This window comes from Phragmites australis, chromosome 16 (genome assembly GCF_958298935.1).
Source record: "Phragmites australis chromosome 16, lpPhrAust1.1, whole genome shotgun sequence".
In the NCBI taxonomy this organism is placed as follows: domain Eukaryota; kingdom Viridiplantae; phylum Streptophyta; class Magnoliopsida; order Poales; family Poaceae; genus Phragmites; species Phragmites australis.
Window position 1 is genome coordinate 6,455,262 of NC_084936.1, and position 16,601 is coordinate 6,471,862.

Sequence of the window (16,601 nt, forward strand, 5' to 3'; positions counted from 1 at the left end):
ACTTGAAGAGGCATGCCACAACTTGGAAGAGAAAGAGTGGAGCAGCCATGAAGCAGACGGTGCTACAGTACAACCCCGATGGCTCTGTTCTTCATTGGGAGTATGACTCTGTCAATGCTTGAAAAGAGCTATGCCACTTTATTGCAAGAGCGGATCTACCACTCAACATTGGTGAGTCTACTGTATTTGAATATTATATTAAGCAAGCTCATAATCCTAGGTCAATGCACGTTTCTAGACAAACAACTACTGATATAGTAAAAAACTACAATACGTGTCGTAGCAAGCTTAAAGAAATGTTGCAAATATTTACATTTTTAGTTGCTTTGACCTCGGACATATGGTTAGGTAGGGCTAAAGAGGATTATCTTAGTGAGGTTTCTCATTTTATTAATAATGATTGAGAACTAGAAAAGGAGAATAATAGGTTTTCGTTTGATTGACAATGCGCATACCGGTGAAAATATTGCTGAAAAAATATCTCTAGTAGTTGAAGACTTTGGACTCACAAATAAAATATTTTCTATCACTTTAGATAATGTCGATGCAAAATCTAGAGCAATGTATATTCTTACGTCGTTTTTTAGTACATATGCTGGATCTTTCTTGTTACATCAATGTTATGCTTGCCATATTATCATCTTATAGTAAAATCTAGTTTGAAGAGGTTGGAGCAATACCTAAATGATTTTTCATACAATAATATCTTTTGTGAACTCCTCTAACCAATGAATTGTAGTATATATGTAGTATTGTGTTGCAATAGGTGTACGTCCATGTAAATTTGCTATGGACATGCCGGTAAGGTGGAACTCTACTTTCTTGATGCTCAAAAATATTTTACCATATAAAAGCACATTTGGTGTGTTTATTCATACACACTATCATCAGCATGGGGTCATACTTTACTCACAGAAACGCATTGGTATGTTGACGAAAGGATACTTGACTTTCTTGAATTTTTTTATAATGCAACTGTGAGTTTATCAGGAGTTTATTATTCAACATATTGTTTAGTAGTGTATAATATTGTTGAAATTGCTACTCATTTAAATAGCTATGAAAATAGTAATCTTCTAAGAGATTGTGTAGTTCCTATGAAATCTAAAATTTTAAAATATTTGAAATAAATTCCTTTATTGTATGCATTTGCTTTTATTTTACTAATGATTGTTCTAAGTTATTTGATGTTTATAATAAATATGAAACAAAGTATGCTGGAGTTCGCCTACAACGATCTCCACTGGCACCCATAGCAAGTAAGAAGACGACAATATGGGGGAAAATATTTGGAGGATGTTCTTCATCAAGAAGTTTAGACTCTTCATCACGATTGTCTACGAGCATTGGAATTTCATCATCAAGAGGGGAGCTGACAACCTTGATCAATAGCAACATTATTAGTCATGAACAAGAAAATTTTAACATGCTGCAATGGTTGCATGAGCACAAGACGAATTATCCAGTGCTCTCACGGTTAGCACGAGATTTGTTAACTATCCCCGTATCTACAGTTTCTTCAGATATTACCTTCAGTCTTACTAGATAATCGAAGAGAGAAGAACAAGTCTTACAAGTGAGATGGTAGAAATACTCATCATAGTAAAAGACTAGGAACAAGCTGAAGCGCGAATGCAACACACTGCAGAGAACACTGAGCTTGAAGATTCATTCAAAAATTTGTATCTAGATGTTGATGAGAACGTGTAATTTTTTATTTTCTGAGCTAGATTGTACTTTTTTTCCTTTGCTAGAAAGGTTTTTAATGAGGCAACCTATCAATAAAGCTCATTGTTAGAATTAAATATATGTCCCTTTTATTTTTGATTTCTTTTATTTTTTTTTCGAAAGTGACCCGCAACCACTCACCTCTCTAGCTCTCTCCCTATTATTTCTAATTTCTTTTGTTTTCTTCAAAAACAACCCGTCACCACTCACCTGTCTTCTTAGCCTATAAATAGCCACTATCATAATTCCTAAACTTCCAAAGTTCTAGTGAGGCAGTGATCACATCAGCCACCCATCTCTCTTTTTCTACTCTTTAGCCAATGGTACTTGCCCACTTCAACATATCAATTCTATATTTTCATTCATGGATCAAGACGTCGATAACTCACCTCCATGGTCATTTGTATGGCAACATTTTGAAAATGTCTTTAGAGAAATTAACGGGAACAGGTAAAGTTTGCTAAGTGTAATATATGCATCAATGAAATAAGTGTCAGGTCTACATATGGAATGGGACACTTGAGAAAGTATGTTAAATATTGCAAGCAAAATTCTAATTAAACTATGTAATTTTCGGAGCATAGGTTGTACTCTTTTTTCCTTCTAATAGAAAGGTTTTTAATGAGGCAACCAATCAATAAAGCTCATGTGATCTATTTTCAGTATCTATTTTTTAGAATTTTATAGCTATTATTTTTTATTTTTTTCTATTTTTGGATCTCCTCCATGCCCCACTGCCCGTGTCTGTGGCTTGGATTCACTCCACCCGTGACCCCTCCACTGTGCCCGGGCCAGCCGTGCCATGCCGTGCCTTTGAGCCGCGTCGTGCCTCCGGACTGGCCCAGTACAGCATGATGGCTAACGGGTCGTGCTGTGGGCCTAGGGCGTGGCACACGGGCTGGCACGGCATGACCCATCACACTAACTGGGCTTATCGGGACAGGCCATAACCAGGCCATACCTAGATGGACTCGTGTTGAGTTAGCCTGATAGGCCCATTTGGATAGCATTAGAGGGTGATTGGTTGTCTACACAAACACATCCTGGCTTGGCGGATTTGTATAATCACATACAAAAGTGTGTTTGGTTACCCTATATATTGTTCAAGATTGACTCGACGGATGCAAATGTACACCCACAGTCTGGCCTGGGAGGGAAGCTTCCCTCCATAACCTGGCTCGACGGATGCAAGCTCTTGCATAGCTCATGTAGGCAAACCCACTTGTCAATGTCACAAAATCACCTTCATACGAGCAACCAATCAGAATCTCCGCTCTTGCATCCGCTCATGTGACCTCAGATTCAGTCAACCAAATAGAAACTCAGCTCAACCTGTTCAGACATATACAACCAACCAAATACTCTTCTTTTCAACACTATTGCATCTGCTCAGCCTGCGTATACGGTTCATGCAGGCGTGAGCAACCAATCATAACCATAAAGTATGACTCTTCCACTTCTTTTTTTCTCCTCTTTTTCTCTTCTTTTTCCTCCTTTTCTTCTTCATCTTTCATTCCAAAAATTTGGATGGGTTGGGGCTCTTAAGTGCGCCCGGGGGTGGGTTGAACGTCAATCTCTAGTTTTTTTATAATGAATGTTTTATTACTTCCTCTAGTCATAAATATTTAATGTTTTGATCCATATTCGGTCTACACGTATTATTTTTTTCTTCCAAACTAAATATTTTGGACACCCATAATGTAACACCCTACTTTACAACTAAGCCTAATTATTTGAAAATAAGAAATTTTGGCAGCATTTCCTCTATAGGACGGTATAACTGACCAAAAGAGATCACAGGCAAACAGTATATGATATAACCAGCATATATATAGAAATCTTCACGACGCTACCAGCGTCGTACCACAACATAAACCAAGCAAACGGCAGACCACCAAAAACACTACTTATAACACCGGTTGAGCTATCAACATGGTGATGAGGTAGTGTGTGCAGCTACCAAGATCCATCCCCAAAATGCACGTCAACATCTAAACATACCTGTAAAGATTGAACAGGGGGTGAGACGAGCTCAGCAAGTAACCGCTATGAATATAAACATATCTCACTTAGTTTAAAAGCATTTGGGAAATAAACATTCTTCTCACATCAACAAGAAAAACACACGGTTTTAATGAGAATAGCCTTTCAGAATATTTGTCAAGAAAGTAACGACAAACTTCAATCCGGTCTCCCACAAAAAAAAAAAATGGCAGTCAACTCCCAGAATTCTGTATTTTCCAGATATCATAAAAAGAAATGTATGAATGTCATGATGCAACTCCATTGGAGAGCTGGACAATGCCAACATCTCATACAACTCCATGTACCAGTACAAATCACGTGCGATGGCAGTGATCGGCCTTTATCACCATATGAAGTGCATAAATGCATATGTATGCATGTGAATTGACGTCAATTCTTTATTCCTTTTGAATGATTCGTGATAAAAACCACAACTGATTCATGAAGAAAAGGTACAATCCAAATCAATAAGAAAAGCATGGATTTAAATAATCAAATGCAACATCATCCATGATTTGAATGAATTTGAAAAAAAACCACATACTTCAATTTTATTTGCAAAAGAAGTAAGACATGAATATAAACATAGCACGGAATCACACCCCCACGTTACTTGCCTTTTACCAAAAGCGACGAAGAAAATTCGATCAAGAACGCCCAGAAGTAGTACCATCTGTACAGGTATATTATCAGCACTAAAAACACATTTAAAGACATAAAATATGAAGCGTCAGCCCTACGTCGGAAAACGTCGCGTCTACGCCTATATTTCGAAAAACTGAACAGAAAATTATATCATATGAAATGATACACTATTTCCAATTCAGAGTCGAACTAAACTTCTCACTAATTAGACTTTGCTCCGATGAACGAAAAGAATACTTCAACTCGGATGTCGTATCTTCGAATCAATAACGATTATCGAAACGAACCAGACTATTGATCACATGAAATGATACGACAGGAATTGATTGATTTGATTCAATCCAACCACAAACATCCAGGAATTACCGAGAAATCACCTTCGAAGGATTGCCGACAAATCCGACAAAATTCCGAAATTTCCAACTTTTCCCTTTTTCTTCTTTTTTTTTCTTCCCCTTTTTTCCTTTTCTCTTTTTTTCTTTTTCTTCTCTTTTCTTTTCTCTTTCTTCCTTTCTTCTTCCTGGCTCTTCGCTCGGCGCTGCTGGCTACTGCTTCGGCCGGCTGGTGCTGCCTGCTTCTTCGGCCAGGCCACACAGAGAGAGAGAGAGCGGCAGCCGGCTCGGCGCGATGGCGGCGCACGGCGGGCGATGGTGCGGCGCAGCGGCAAGGCGGCGGCGAGCGCGGGCTGTCAGGCGGTGCGGCGACGTGCTGGTCCGGTGGAGGAGGCGGCGGCCGGCGGCGCAACACAGTGCAACGGCGGCAGGAGCAGGCAGCGGCGTCGGCAGCCGGCGGAGAGCGAGCAGCATGTAGCGGCGACGAGGAGAGAGAAAAAGAGAGAGAGGCGATCGCGAGCAGCTCGAAGTGTCTAGATGGATCGGTCCTTATTCCTTTGTTTTTTTACGAGGAATGGTCTATATTTATTGGACTTGCTATGAGTCACAAAGTGTCTGAAACGGACATATGAATAGCAAAATGGGTTCGTCTCAACGAGATGAACACAACCACGGTCTCCGATCGTCCATACGAGCCACGAATCAAAAAGTCAAAATTTAGTCAAATCTATCCTTTTTTTTTCAAAAATTCGGTATTACACATAAAGTATGTTCTTCCTCTTCTTTTTTTCCTCCTCCTTTTCCTTTTTCTCCCCCTTCCCCGTCGGTTGGGCGAGGCAAGGCGCTCAGGGCGCGCGCAGAGCGGCCTCTCGGCGGACGGCGGCCACGGAGACGGAGCGGCTCCGCATCCGGGAAGCGGCGCAAAGTCCAAAACCTTCTCCACGCGTGCCAGGTGCGTCTACCTGCCCGGCCCATCCTTGCACGGTTTCCTGTCGCCGCACTGGTCCGCTCGCTACGTGCTCGACGTAATGCCTACGGGGGATGCTGGGATGGATCCTTTTTTGCTCTGTTCATTGGAAGCGAGAGGGATTGCTCACGTGTTCTCCATTCGGTGTGCGCCTTCTGTGTCGCCTGTTTTCTCATGCGTTCGTAAACCACTGCGCTCTGGCACATGATCACGGGAAATTAGGTAGTCTTTGGAATGAGGAAATGGTTTGGATTACTTCCTTCACTACTCCCTTCCGTCTTCTCCTAATCTATAACATATATTATTGCTCCAAGATTTGAAGGGCTCTCATGGGTTCGGGCACTGTATCCACTGTAGCAGTGACCCCACGTATATGTATGTATAGATATACATATACGTATATGTATGTATGTATACATGTGTATACATGTACATATATTTACACATATAATATAATTTTATTTTTGGGAAATTCCCAAAAAAATATCAACAGGAATATTAGTTATATTGATAAATCGACTAAAATAATCTAAAATACAAAGAAAAATATATAAAACTCAAAAAATATGAAACAAATTTTGTTAGTTTCGTATTATTGTTGTCTACATGCTAAAATTATATGCATACATGAAAGTACTACTGTTTTCCCTATAATTAAATGAATGTGTTAAATATTGATAAATTCATAAGTAAATATTGAGATATCATAAATTGGTTTCTTTTGTCATGTTCTGTGAAAAAAAAGAGCGCGGCGTAAGCACGCCAGTCCGCCTAGTAGTTAATTACAAGGTCAACGAATGGTGACAGGTCGATAGAGTTAAAGTGGATGCTGTCGGTATCTGTGCACGCACGTTCTAGAGGGTTGTTTAGTCAACTCTTCACGCTGCATTGTTTATCTGTTTCGATTTTCTTTCCAACATCAAGATTGTTCTTTTGTTCTCTACTGCAGATCTTTCAAGACAGCCGGCATAAACTATGTGTACCAAAACTGCTTCAGATTGCGACCACTAGAGCTCTTCTCATTTGCACTGCACCTCATTATCCTTTTCTTTCCTCTTGTCCATCTCGCCTTCTTCAGTTCTTCTCTCTGGGTCCTTTGCAATCCTCTGTACATGGCCCTTGTACCCTCTGCTGCAGCTGGCAGCGGTGCGCTGCAGGTGTTTGCGTCCCATGTCGGCCTAGGTGATGGAGTCATTGCCCTTGAGGAGAAGCTGAGGAACGCCAGCCTGGTGCTGGGTGCTGCCCGGCAGATCGAGATCAAGAATGAGGCCCTGGTGGAATCATTGCCGGAGCTGCAGCATTTGGTGTATGACGCTGAGGAGGTGCTCGATGAGATTAACTACTTCCGCATGCAAACGGAGCTTGATGCTGATATGGAGATGCTTGATGAGACTGATATTGATGACTGTTTGTGTGATGCTGACGTGGAGATGCTTGATGAGGCTGAGGATTGTGTGCGTGATGATGATATCAATGGAGGCAGTGATGGTAGCAGTGATAATTCTGATGTTTCTAATCTTGTTGATATTGCAGATGTGGCTGAGCATGAAAACAACGCGTTGGTCCCTGCATGTAGACACTCTATTGTCCGTGCCACGCGAAGGGTTGAGTTTGACAAGGATGAAATATTGCCTCAAATCTGTGAAATCAGTAGATCGTTGGGTCAATTCACTAATGATGTATGTAAAGCACTCGAGCTGGAGGAGCTGGATCACATTGCATTGGCAAAGCGGGGCACTGAAAACAAAAGGCGTTTGACGACACCATATCTTACAGAAGCTAGGATATATGGAAGGGATCTTGAGAGGGACCAAATCGTAGAGTTGTTGATGGGTGATGAGCGTCGTGAGCAGAACCTCGCAGTTCTACCTATTGTAGGTAATGGCGGCATTGGCAAGACTGCGTTGGCACAATATGTGTGCAGCGATCCCAGAGTTGAAGCTTATTTTGATACTATGATATGGGTATGTGTCTCCCTGAATTTTGATATTGTGAGACTTACCAGACAGATGTTAGAGTGCATAACAGGAAGGGACCAAGGAGGCAGTGCAAATTTGACTCTTCTTCAGGGGATGCTTAAAGAAGAAGTTAAGGGCTGCAGAGTCTTACTAGTTTTAGATGATATATGGGATATCAAGGACAGCAGCGAATGGAGCAGGCTTGTGGCTCCATTGGGATTCAACCAACAAGGGAAAGGCAGTGTGATCTTAGTGACCACTCGAAGCCAGTCTGTCGCCAAGGCTGTCTGCACATTGAACCCAATTGCATTGGATGGTCTCAAGAAGGAAGATTTCTGGGAATGCTTTAGAGCATATGCATTTGGTAAGGAAAAGGGTAACAAGAAACTGTACTGTGTTGGTAGGCAAATTGCTGATATGTTAAAGGGTTACCCACTAGCAGCTAAGAGTGTAGGTGGGCTACTGAGGAAAAATATAAATTTTGACCGCTGGACAAGAATTTTTGAGAGCAAGGAGTGGATATCACACCAAGATACTGACGGTATCATATCAATTCTGAAGATCAGTTATGACTATCTGCCCTTCCATCTGCGACGATGCTTCTCATATTGTTCATTGTTTCCCAAAAGTAATCAAATTTATGTGGAGGACTTGGTCTATCTTTGGATATCTCAAGGATTTGTTTATCCTGTGGACAATAATCGAAGGCTTGAAGAAGTTGGATTTGAATATTTAGATGATTTAGTGAATTTGGGCTTCTTCGAGAAAGTGGATGAAGACAGAGCCGATATCCACTACTTAATGCATGATTTGATGCATGATCTAGCTCAGGGCGTTTCATCCAAAGAATGCTTCATCATTGATGGTTCTCAGTGCCAACCAATGCCATCAACAATCTGTCATTTGTCTATAATTGCTTCATCTCAATATTCAGACTTTGAGAAAGATTTGGTTGAACTGGATACAGTGCAAAGAAAGAAGCTCAAGTCCTTAATGTTGTTTGGCAGTTTTGGTTCTACATTTGTCACAAGATTTCACTTCATGGCCAATGTGATATGCAATCTGCGTTCATTACGGATATCAGGAATTGAAGATGATGGAGACATCATATCTGGCTTTGGGCACTGTATTCATCTTCGCTATCTACGAGCAACCAGACAAGAGTCTGACAAACATAACCCTTGGCTTGAGAGATATGATCGGCACTTCCCTAAAGAATTGTGCAGACTTTACCGCTTGCAATTCCTGAATGTAGGAGTAGACTGTTATCTTTCTAACTTGACAAAAAGCTTCTCCAGTCTTGTCAATCTACGACATTTCATTTGTCATGAGGAAAACCATTCAGAGCTTTCGGTTAGTAAATTAGCCTCTCTTCAGGAGCTACGCCAGTTTAAAGTCAGAAAGGAAGCTGGTTTTCAGATGGCGCAGCTGGCAAATCTGTCAGAGCTTGATTCTCTATCCATTTTTTGTCTCGAGAACCTCAAAACCAAGGAAGAGGCAAGCAGCGCCAGACTCCTGGACAGGGAACACTTAAGAAGCTTGTGCTTGAGCTGGGATGCTAGTAGGATATGTGCTAATCCTGATATAGAGAAAGAGGTACTCGATGGACTTCAACCACATGCAGAGTTGAACCATCTCCAGATCAGTGGGTACAGGAGTGCTTCACCTCCAACATGGTTAGGAGAGGCTTCACCACTTATCCATTTGCAATCGATCTACTTAGAAGACTGCCTGTCCTTGAGAACTCTACCGCCTTTTGTGCACTTGAAGTGTCTGAAGAAACTGCATTTGTCCAGAATTTGTGGTACACCTGAAGTGTTAACTCGTTCTTTAGAGGAGTTGGTTATTGAGGAAGTTGAAGAGCTAGAAAGATGGGTCATTGGAGACAAATTCTCATTACTAGCATCTGAGCTGCAGGTGCTTGAAATTAAAGGTTGCCCCAAACTAAGGGAGCTTCCCCTTTCATGCTGCTCATCTACCCAAACTGTGTCAGTTCATTTGTTCCCTCTTCTCCATCGTTTTATCATACATGACTGTCCCCTGCTGATGCCGTTACCACCCCTCCCTCTTGGACCTAAGGTATTGAGAATGACAATTGTAAATGTTGGGTCACCATTATATCAGAGTTTGTCATATTATCAGTTTAAAAGCTTATCATACTATCAGACATTGATCTTGGTTGGGACTGAAAAACTGATTACTCCAAATGGAGTGTTGAGTTTGCATAATTTGGGAGCCTTGTCAGAACTGTCTCTCATAAGCTGCTCAAACCTCACTTGGTTCTCTTGGGATGAGGCATTCCAGCAACTTAAGTCCGTGAAGAAATTGAACTTTGAGGAATGCCCAAAACTCCTCTCGATGCCTTCAGCACAAGAGCAATACTACAAGAAAGATCACCCATTACCAGCTCTTGAGAAGCTCACAATCGAGTCAAGCTACATCAGAGGGAATCGGCTTGCTCATGTTTTGTCACATCTACCCTCTCTGTCCTACCTGGAGCTTAGAGATTGTCCAGGGGAAGCAGGTGATGAGTGCATGCTGCTGATTCCACTTGACTCCTTCATATCTTTAAAAGAGTTGTGCATCACAAACTGCGTAGATCTCTCTTGTGGAAACAACAAAGGATTTACAGGGCTCACTTCCCTTGAGACGTTAAGGATTGGAGAATGTCCGAAGCTACTGTCCTCATTGATTCCTGATGAGATGGAAGAAGAGAGTCAAAGCTTGAGCAGAAGCATCCTCCTTCCATTATCATTGCAACGACTGGTGCTTGATGGTATCAGTCAAAAGCTGTTGCCTCTCTCAAGCCTCACCTCTTTGAAGGACCTTGGCATAACCGAGAGCTCAGATCTAGAATCTCTCGATCTGCATGCATGCACGGCACTGGAAGAGATAAGAATCCACTGTTCTGGGGCGTTGTCTTCTGTAAAAGGCTTACAAACATGCATCAGCCTAAGATCTCTTGAAGTTTATGGCAGCCCTGGCTTTTGGCTTGCTTGGAGTCATGCAATGCAAGAACTGGTCGGGGTAAATCATGATGTCTTGTACCCACAACTGGAAAGGATTTGGACAGATGATCTCTCCCTACTGACAAGCTGCTGCTGTAAATATCTCCAATCCCTCGAGTGGCTAGGCTTTCTGTGTTTTGAAGATGATGGAGATGACGACTCAACAATGGAGGAACCATATGAAGCTTTCCCACTCCTTACCTCCCTACAGGAGCTGAACTTCGACTCGTATAAAAAGCTTCGATCCTTACCAGCGACACTGCATCTCCTTCCTTCCCTCAAGAAGCTAGCAATAAAATCATGTGAAAGCATAGCATCACTGGAAGAGCTAGCCCTACCAGCTTCCCTGGAAGAACTTTACATCAGTGGTTGTGAGAGTCTGCAATCCCTACCCGAAAAACTCAATTATCTCCCCTCCTTCAAGAAGTTAGAGATTTCTCGTTGTCCAGGCATCCTTTCTTTAAAAGAGCAGCACCTGCCATCTTCCCTGGAAGAAATTGTGATCGAGTACTGTGATAATCTCCAATCTCTCCCAGATACTCTGCATCTTCTGAGCTCCCTCATCAAGTTAGATATTAAGTCCTGTCCCAGTATTAAGTCGATGCCAGAAAGAGGCCTCCCTCCTGCCTTAAGAGAATTGTGGGTCTGGGACTGCAATGAGGAGTTGAAGAAGCAATGCGCAAATATTAGAAACATCAAAAGAACATTACATATATGTTTCTAGCTGAGTTGGAAGTTTAGAAAAAAATTAGCTGGGAGCCACATGTTTCTTTTTGGATAAGGCTTACGGATGCAAAAGGTAACAGTACTGTTAAACACTATACTTCTTCAAGAAAAGAATAAAGGGTTCAGTACAGTTATAAGGATGGGGGAAATGAAAATTTCTTTCTATTTTCCCGTGAATGTGCTTAAGAATTTGCATTGTTCTTTGTTGAATATTCTCCTATGTTGTTGTATATTCATAATCAATTTAATTTTGTTAGTATTTTGTTTTATTTCAACATTCACAGTCAATATCTTACGGTTCTCTCTGTCTATCTATAATCTTATGCTTTATACATGCTTATGTTGAATCTCACAGGTTGGATCTATTCACTGTGGTGTTGATTGGATCTATTCACTGTGCTGTTTCTTCTACTCAATTGTGGCAAACAAATTACTTCATGACACATCCTTCCCAGCAATGCTCTACCGAATTGGAGGTTCTGCTGCTACCATGCCAGGTATAAATATGATTTCTCTTTTCCTCATTTACCTGAGAGCATGCACTCTTGTCTAGCTTATCATCTATGAATGAGATACATTTTTCAAGTCGAATGTAATAATCTAATTAGTGGAACTTGTCTCATTCGTCTTTCTCAAGTCTCGATCTTCATGGTTTTCTTCCTTGATGTCATGGATCTTCATTCTGGTCTATTAGAGCTAACCAAACCTAGTGCATATCACCTACTAGGTAACTAATATAAAGACAGTAGACCAAACCACTAAACTCAAACCCTCTTCATAGCATAGCAAAAAAAAAAAAAAGCAAACATATCTACCCAAGTGATGTTCTTAACACCATAATCACTTATCTAAGTCCTTACATCTTCATGAGGCTCTTCTTTGGCCTTGATGATTACCCCTTTAAGGTGTTAGAACCCCAAGTTCATCACATAGCATCCATAAGACTAAATCTTATGCTAGCAATAATGTTAGTTGTATTGAGTATATTGACATTAATCGCTAAAATTACATTGACCCAATGCTATGATACTTGATCTTTCAAATGTTCGATAGGGTCACCTGGGTCAAATTGGATGGCACAACAACACAACATTGATCGGGTGGTTCGCCTCATAAAAACATTGATCGGGTGGTTCGCCATAGTTGATGCTTCTGACTACTTGTGGCAGCACATTTGACAGCTTGTACCGTTGTAGTGTCATCTTGATGTGTAATGTAACAGTAAACACGAAGCAATGTTCAGACAAACTGTACCATTGGCAATGAAGAAATGTAGCCTCTCTTTAAGGGCCTAATTAGTAGGGATCTGGATTCTTCTAGAAACATTTTAGTTTTAGATTATCTCTGAAAATATTTCTATGAATCATCTCTGGAGACCGTTTGGCTAGCTGGCCAGATTCAATTTTTTGAAAGAGAGGGTGATGGTGCAATTGATCACTTTGTCTTGTGCTGATATGCTGTTTTTTTTTTTTTTGCAATAGTAATATTGGAAATGAGTGGCAACAAAATAGATGGGTCTAAAACGACATTAAAAAAGAATACGTGGTTCCAAAATAGGAGTGCTTCCATAAACAAGTCATGGGAATTGAGCTATCTTCTATATTGCATTATTGCTCTCGCAAGATCATCACGGAACCCATGTATGGCATGGACTGAGGGGTGGGGACACCTTGTCAGCTATATTATTTGGGTGGGGACACCTTGTCGGCTATATTATTTTTATCTTCCCCTTCCTATTCTCTTTTCTTTCTATTTGAAAGGTCAAAATCAAATCAAAGAAATCCCACCCCACCCCACCTCACCTCACATCCATGGTTAGGCCTGCTAGTGGGTTGAAATCCAACCCAACCCAAAGTAACTATAGTAAAATTGTGGACCCAGACCAACCCATAAAACCCCTTAGTCAACCCCATCCAAACCAAGAGTTTTTTTATTTTTATATTTTTTAACATAAAAATTTATTTAAATATATCCTGGATGAAAAGATTTGTAAAAATAGGGGTCTACCGCCTTTTCATGGGGCGGTTAGGCCCTTACCGCCCCCTGAGAGGGCGATAAGCAGTCGGCCCGCAGCTTACCGCCCTCGCAGGGTACCGCAGTGAACAGTACTCTTAATTTCAATTTCTCTCCTCTCTTATCTATCACTATTTAGTGATGTTCTGTTTCTACAAAAATTCTAAAACTTTTTGTATGTGTTCTATAATCCATGTGCAACCCATTTTAATTGAATTTACCCAAAAATCATGTGTACAATTTAAACTAAAATTCTCCAAAAAAGTCTACTTTTACAACTTCTAACAATTGTTAGTGCCTCAAATAAATTTCTAAAAATCTGGTAAAATTCACTAATATTCTTCTTATGTGATGTGATAATTTATAAAATTATTTTCATCCCTATATTATGTGGTAAAAAAGTGAGTTCCTTTGTAATGCACCATTTATATGTATTTTTATAATTTCATATGATATTCTTCTTTTAACTTAATTCGAATTCAAACATATATAAACATAGTGCTGAAAATAATTTTATAAATTATCATATCACATAAGAAGAGTATTAGTGAATTTTACCATATTTTTAGAAATTTATTTGAGACACTAACAATTGTTAGAAGTTATAAAAATAGACTTATTTGGAGAATTTTAGTTTAAATTCTACACATGATTTTTGTGTAAATTAAATTAAAATGGGCTGCACATGGATTATGGAATACGTACAAAAAAGTTTAGGATTTTTTAGCAACAAAACATCACTATTTTGGACAGACAAGAGAGGAGAGAAATTGAAACTCCGAGTACTGTTCACTGCTGTACTGTTCATGTACAGCACAGGGGCTTACCGCCCCCCTTCAGAGGGTTGTAAGGCCTACCGCGCTATAAAAGGGCGGTAAGCTACGGATCTACTGCTTATCGTCTTCTCAGAGGTGATAAGGGTCTAATCGCTTTATGAGAGGATGGTAGATGTCTATTTTTTAAATCTTTTCATCTAGGATACATTTAAATAAGTTTTTATGTTAAAAAATATAGAAATAAGAAAAGCTCTCCGAACCAATCCATAGCTTTTCTCACACCAAAACCAGCACAACCCACGGGTTGAACCCATTTTTCAACCCATGGCATCATCCATCAGCCCAGTAGCCCACGTTCTTCTCAGAAAAGAACAAAGAAAAAAGACAGCCCATGTTCCTCTCAGCTTGCTAACTTGCTGTTAACCAGTGAAACATTACTAAAAATAAAAATATTGTTGAGATAAATTCAAGGAAAATAAATAACAGTATATAAATAAATAAATACTCACGAAAAGTAAAGAGAAAACTTCAGATAGAGTATTGTCTTTTCCTAACACAAATATGACAGAGTTCAGTGCAATTTAGTGCACATACAGTACCACGAGATACAACAAATAAATACACATACATCTCAATAAATACACATACATCTTAAACAAGAATATTCAATATATGAGCACAACATCTAACAAGAAGATGTTCACCGCCAAATAACATGTCAGCCTTTCCACTTTCCATCAAAAAATCACAAGCTGACTTATTGTTCGAAGCATTGTCAAGTGTAATTATGAATATTTTGGCTTTTATCCGCCACTCTATTAGATAATATGTGATTGGCTCCTCAATTGCAAAATCAGTATGAGGATACTTCACATCTCTGAAAACAATAATCTTCTTCTTCAAGACAAAATTGGCATCAATATAATGGGCCGTCACACAAATGTATCCTAACTTTTGGTTAGATGTCCAAAGGTCAGACGTGAAACATATGCGGGAATCGAGACTTTGCAGTTCACTTCGCAATTCTTGCTTCACTTACTCATACCTACTGACAGAATCATTATGCATTGTTTGACGCTCGATGCCGTTAAATGTTGGTTGCATTGACCCCATCTATGGAGCAAAGTATGGGTAATCAAATTTATTGAACGAAACCTCGGTATGATTGCACCACTTGACCATTAACTCATGGCTTCTTTGAGGATCAAAGGTAAATGGACCTTCAGGAGTTTTCTTCATTGTAGCAACAAACCTCTTCCTATCATCAACGGGGATTTTTTGGTAAGACTCGGCAATATAATTTCTAAGACTATTTGTGCCTAATTTTTTTAGTACTTATCATCCTCAGGCCATAGTATTGCAAACCGCCTTCGGGACACCTTTCAACATAATCAAATTCTACTTAAAGTGTTCCCAAACCTTGGCCCTCCTATTGGGTGTTTGTGACGAATGATTGTCAGGGGATCGTTGGTACCTGAGCCCTTTGAAGCATGAAAAGACATGTCTAGTTCAGAAAAAAAACGATTTAGTTATAACCAACATAATCATAGCTGACAGAGTTTGCACAGAAAAAGACATGCCATTCTACACAGAGTTTGCAGTATGCCCACTATCATAATTGACAGAGCATGACCACATTATCACAGCATTCCATTGGATACAAAACAAAACGCAAGATACTCACTTAGAAGTTAGAAAGAAAAAGATAAGAACAACCAATATATTCTAGATGATATAAAATAATAATTTTTATAGGCAATACAACCAATACATTCTCTCAAACTATACATTATGAATGATGCTAAAAAGTAAAAGCAGAAACAGGCATACTGTCCAGCAAAAAAAATGCTATAGGAAGATTCTCTAAAACCTCCAGAACAAATGCTGGTCAGTTAGCCATTGCAACTTGTCACAGTTGAGAACGCAGGAGTCGGCACTGCTCACACAACACATTCAAAACTCCGATGCTCAATCAGCGCGGCAGGTTTGCCGTTATAGCACTATACAATTTTGTGGCTTAATTAAGGCACAAAATTAAGAATGCTCTCACAAACATTCTTGTCAGTTTGGTAATAGTGCTACAACGGACAAACCTGAAGCTTTGGATCACAGCAACGAACCATCAACCTCCAAAATTTAGCTCCAAAATTTTAGAATAGAGGCACAGACCCTGCTTTTATAGAAAACAACAAATCATAAGAGTTCTTGCTTTCTAACAAAGCAGGGCATATGCCTATAGTAAAAAAAAAATTTACCCCAAATCCTCCAATCCTATTATCCTGGCCACAGTATTCTGGTCAGCGCCTCGAATCAACCCTGTAACATCTAGTACTCATCCATAGTTTCAGATCCCGGCTGCCAACTACTCGTAATTAAGCCAAAATCACATACTAGACACTAGCATGCGCAAACAATTGGCACTT

General features: G+C 40.0%; 2 protein-coding genes across 2 annotated transcripts; one reads left to right on the forward strand and one right to left on the reverse strand.

Moving 5' to 3' along the window:
- Window positions 1–3,534: 3,534 nt before the first annotated feature.
- Window positions 3,535–5,705, reverse strand: LOC133895017 (uncharacterized). The gene is made up of 4 exons (XM_062335234.1): window positions 5,693–5,705; window positions 4,765–5,285; window positions 4,371–4,426; window positions 3,535–3,729 (listed from the first exon to the last, which is right to left on the reverse strand). Exons 1-4 carry the CDS (start codon window positions 5,703–5,705, stop codon window positions 3,720–3,722), a joined length of 600 nt encoding a protein of 199 aa, XP_062191218.1. The 3' UTR covers window positions 3,535–3,719.
- Window positions 5,706–6,649: 944 nt separating this feature from the next.
- Window positions 6,650–12,799, forward strand: LOC133895679 (disease resistance protein RGA2-like). The gene is made up of 3 exons (XM_062336147.1): window positions 6,650–11,462; window positions 11,745–11,886; window positions 12,443–12,799. Exon 1 carries the CDS (start codon window positions 6,810–6,812, stop codon window positions 11,385–11,387), a length of 4,578 nt encoding a protein of 1,525 aa, XP_062192131.1. The 5' UTR covers window positions 6,650–6,809; the 3' UTR covers window positions 11,388–11,462; window positions 11,745–11,886; window positions 12,443–12,799.
- The last annotated feature ends 3,802 nt before the right edge of the window (window positions 12,800–16,601 follow it).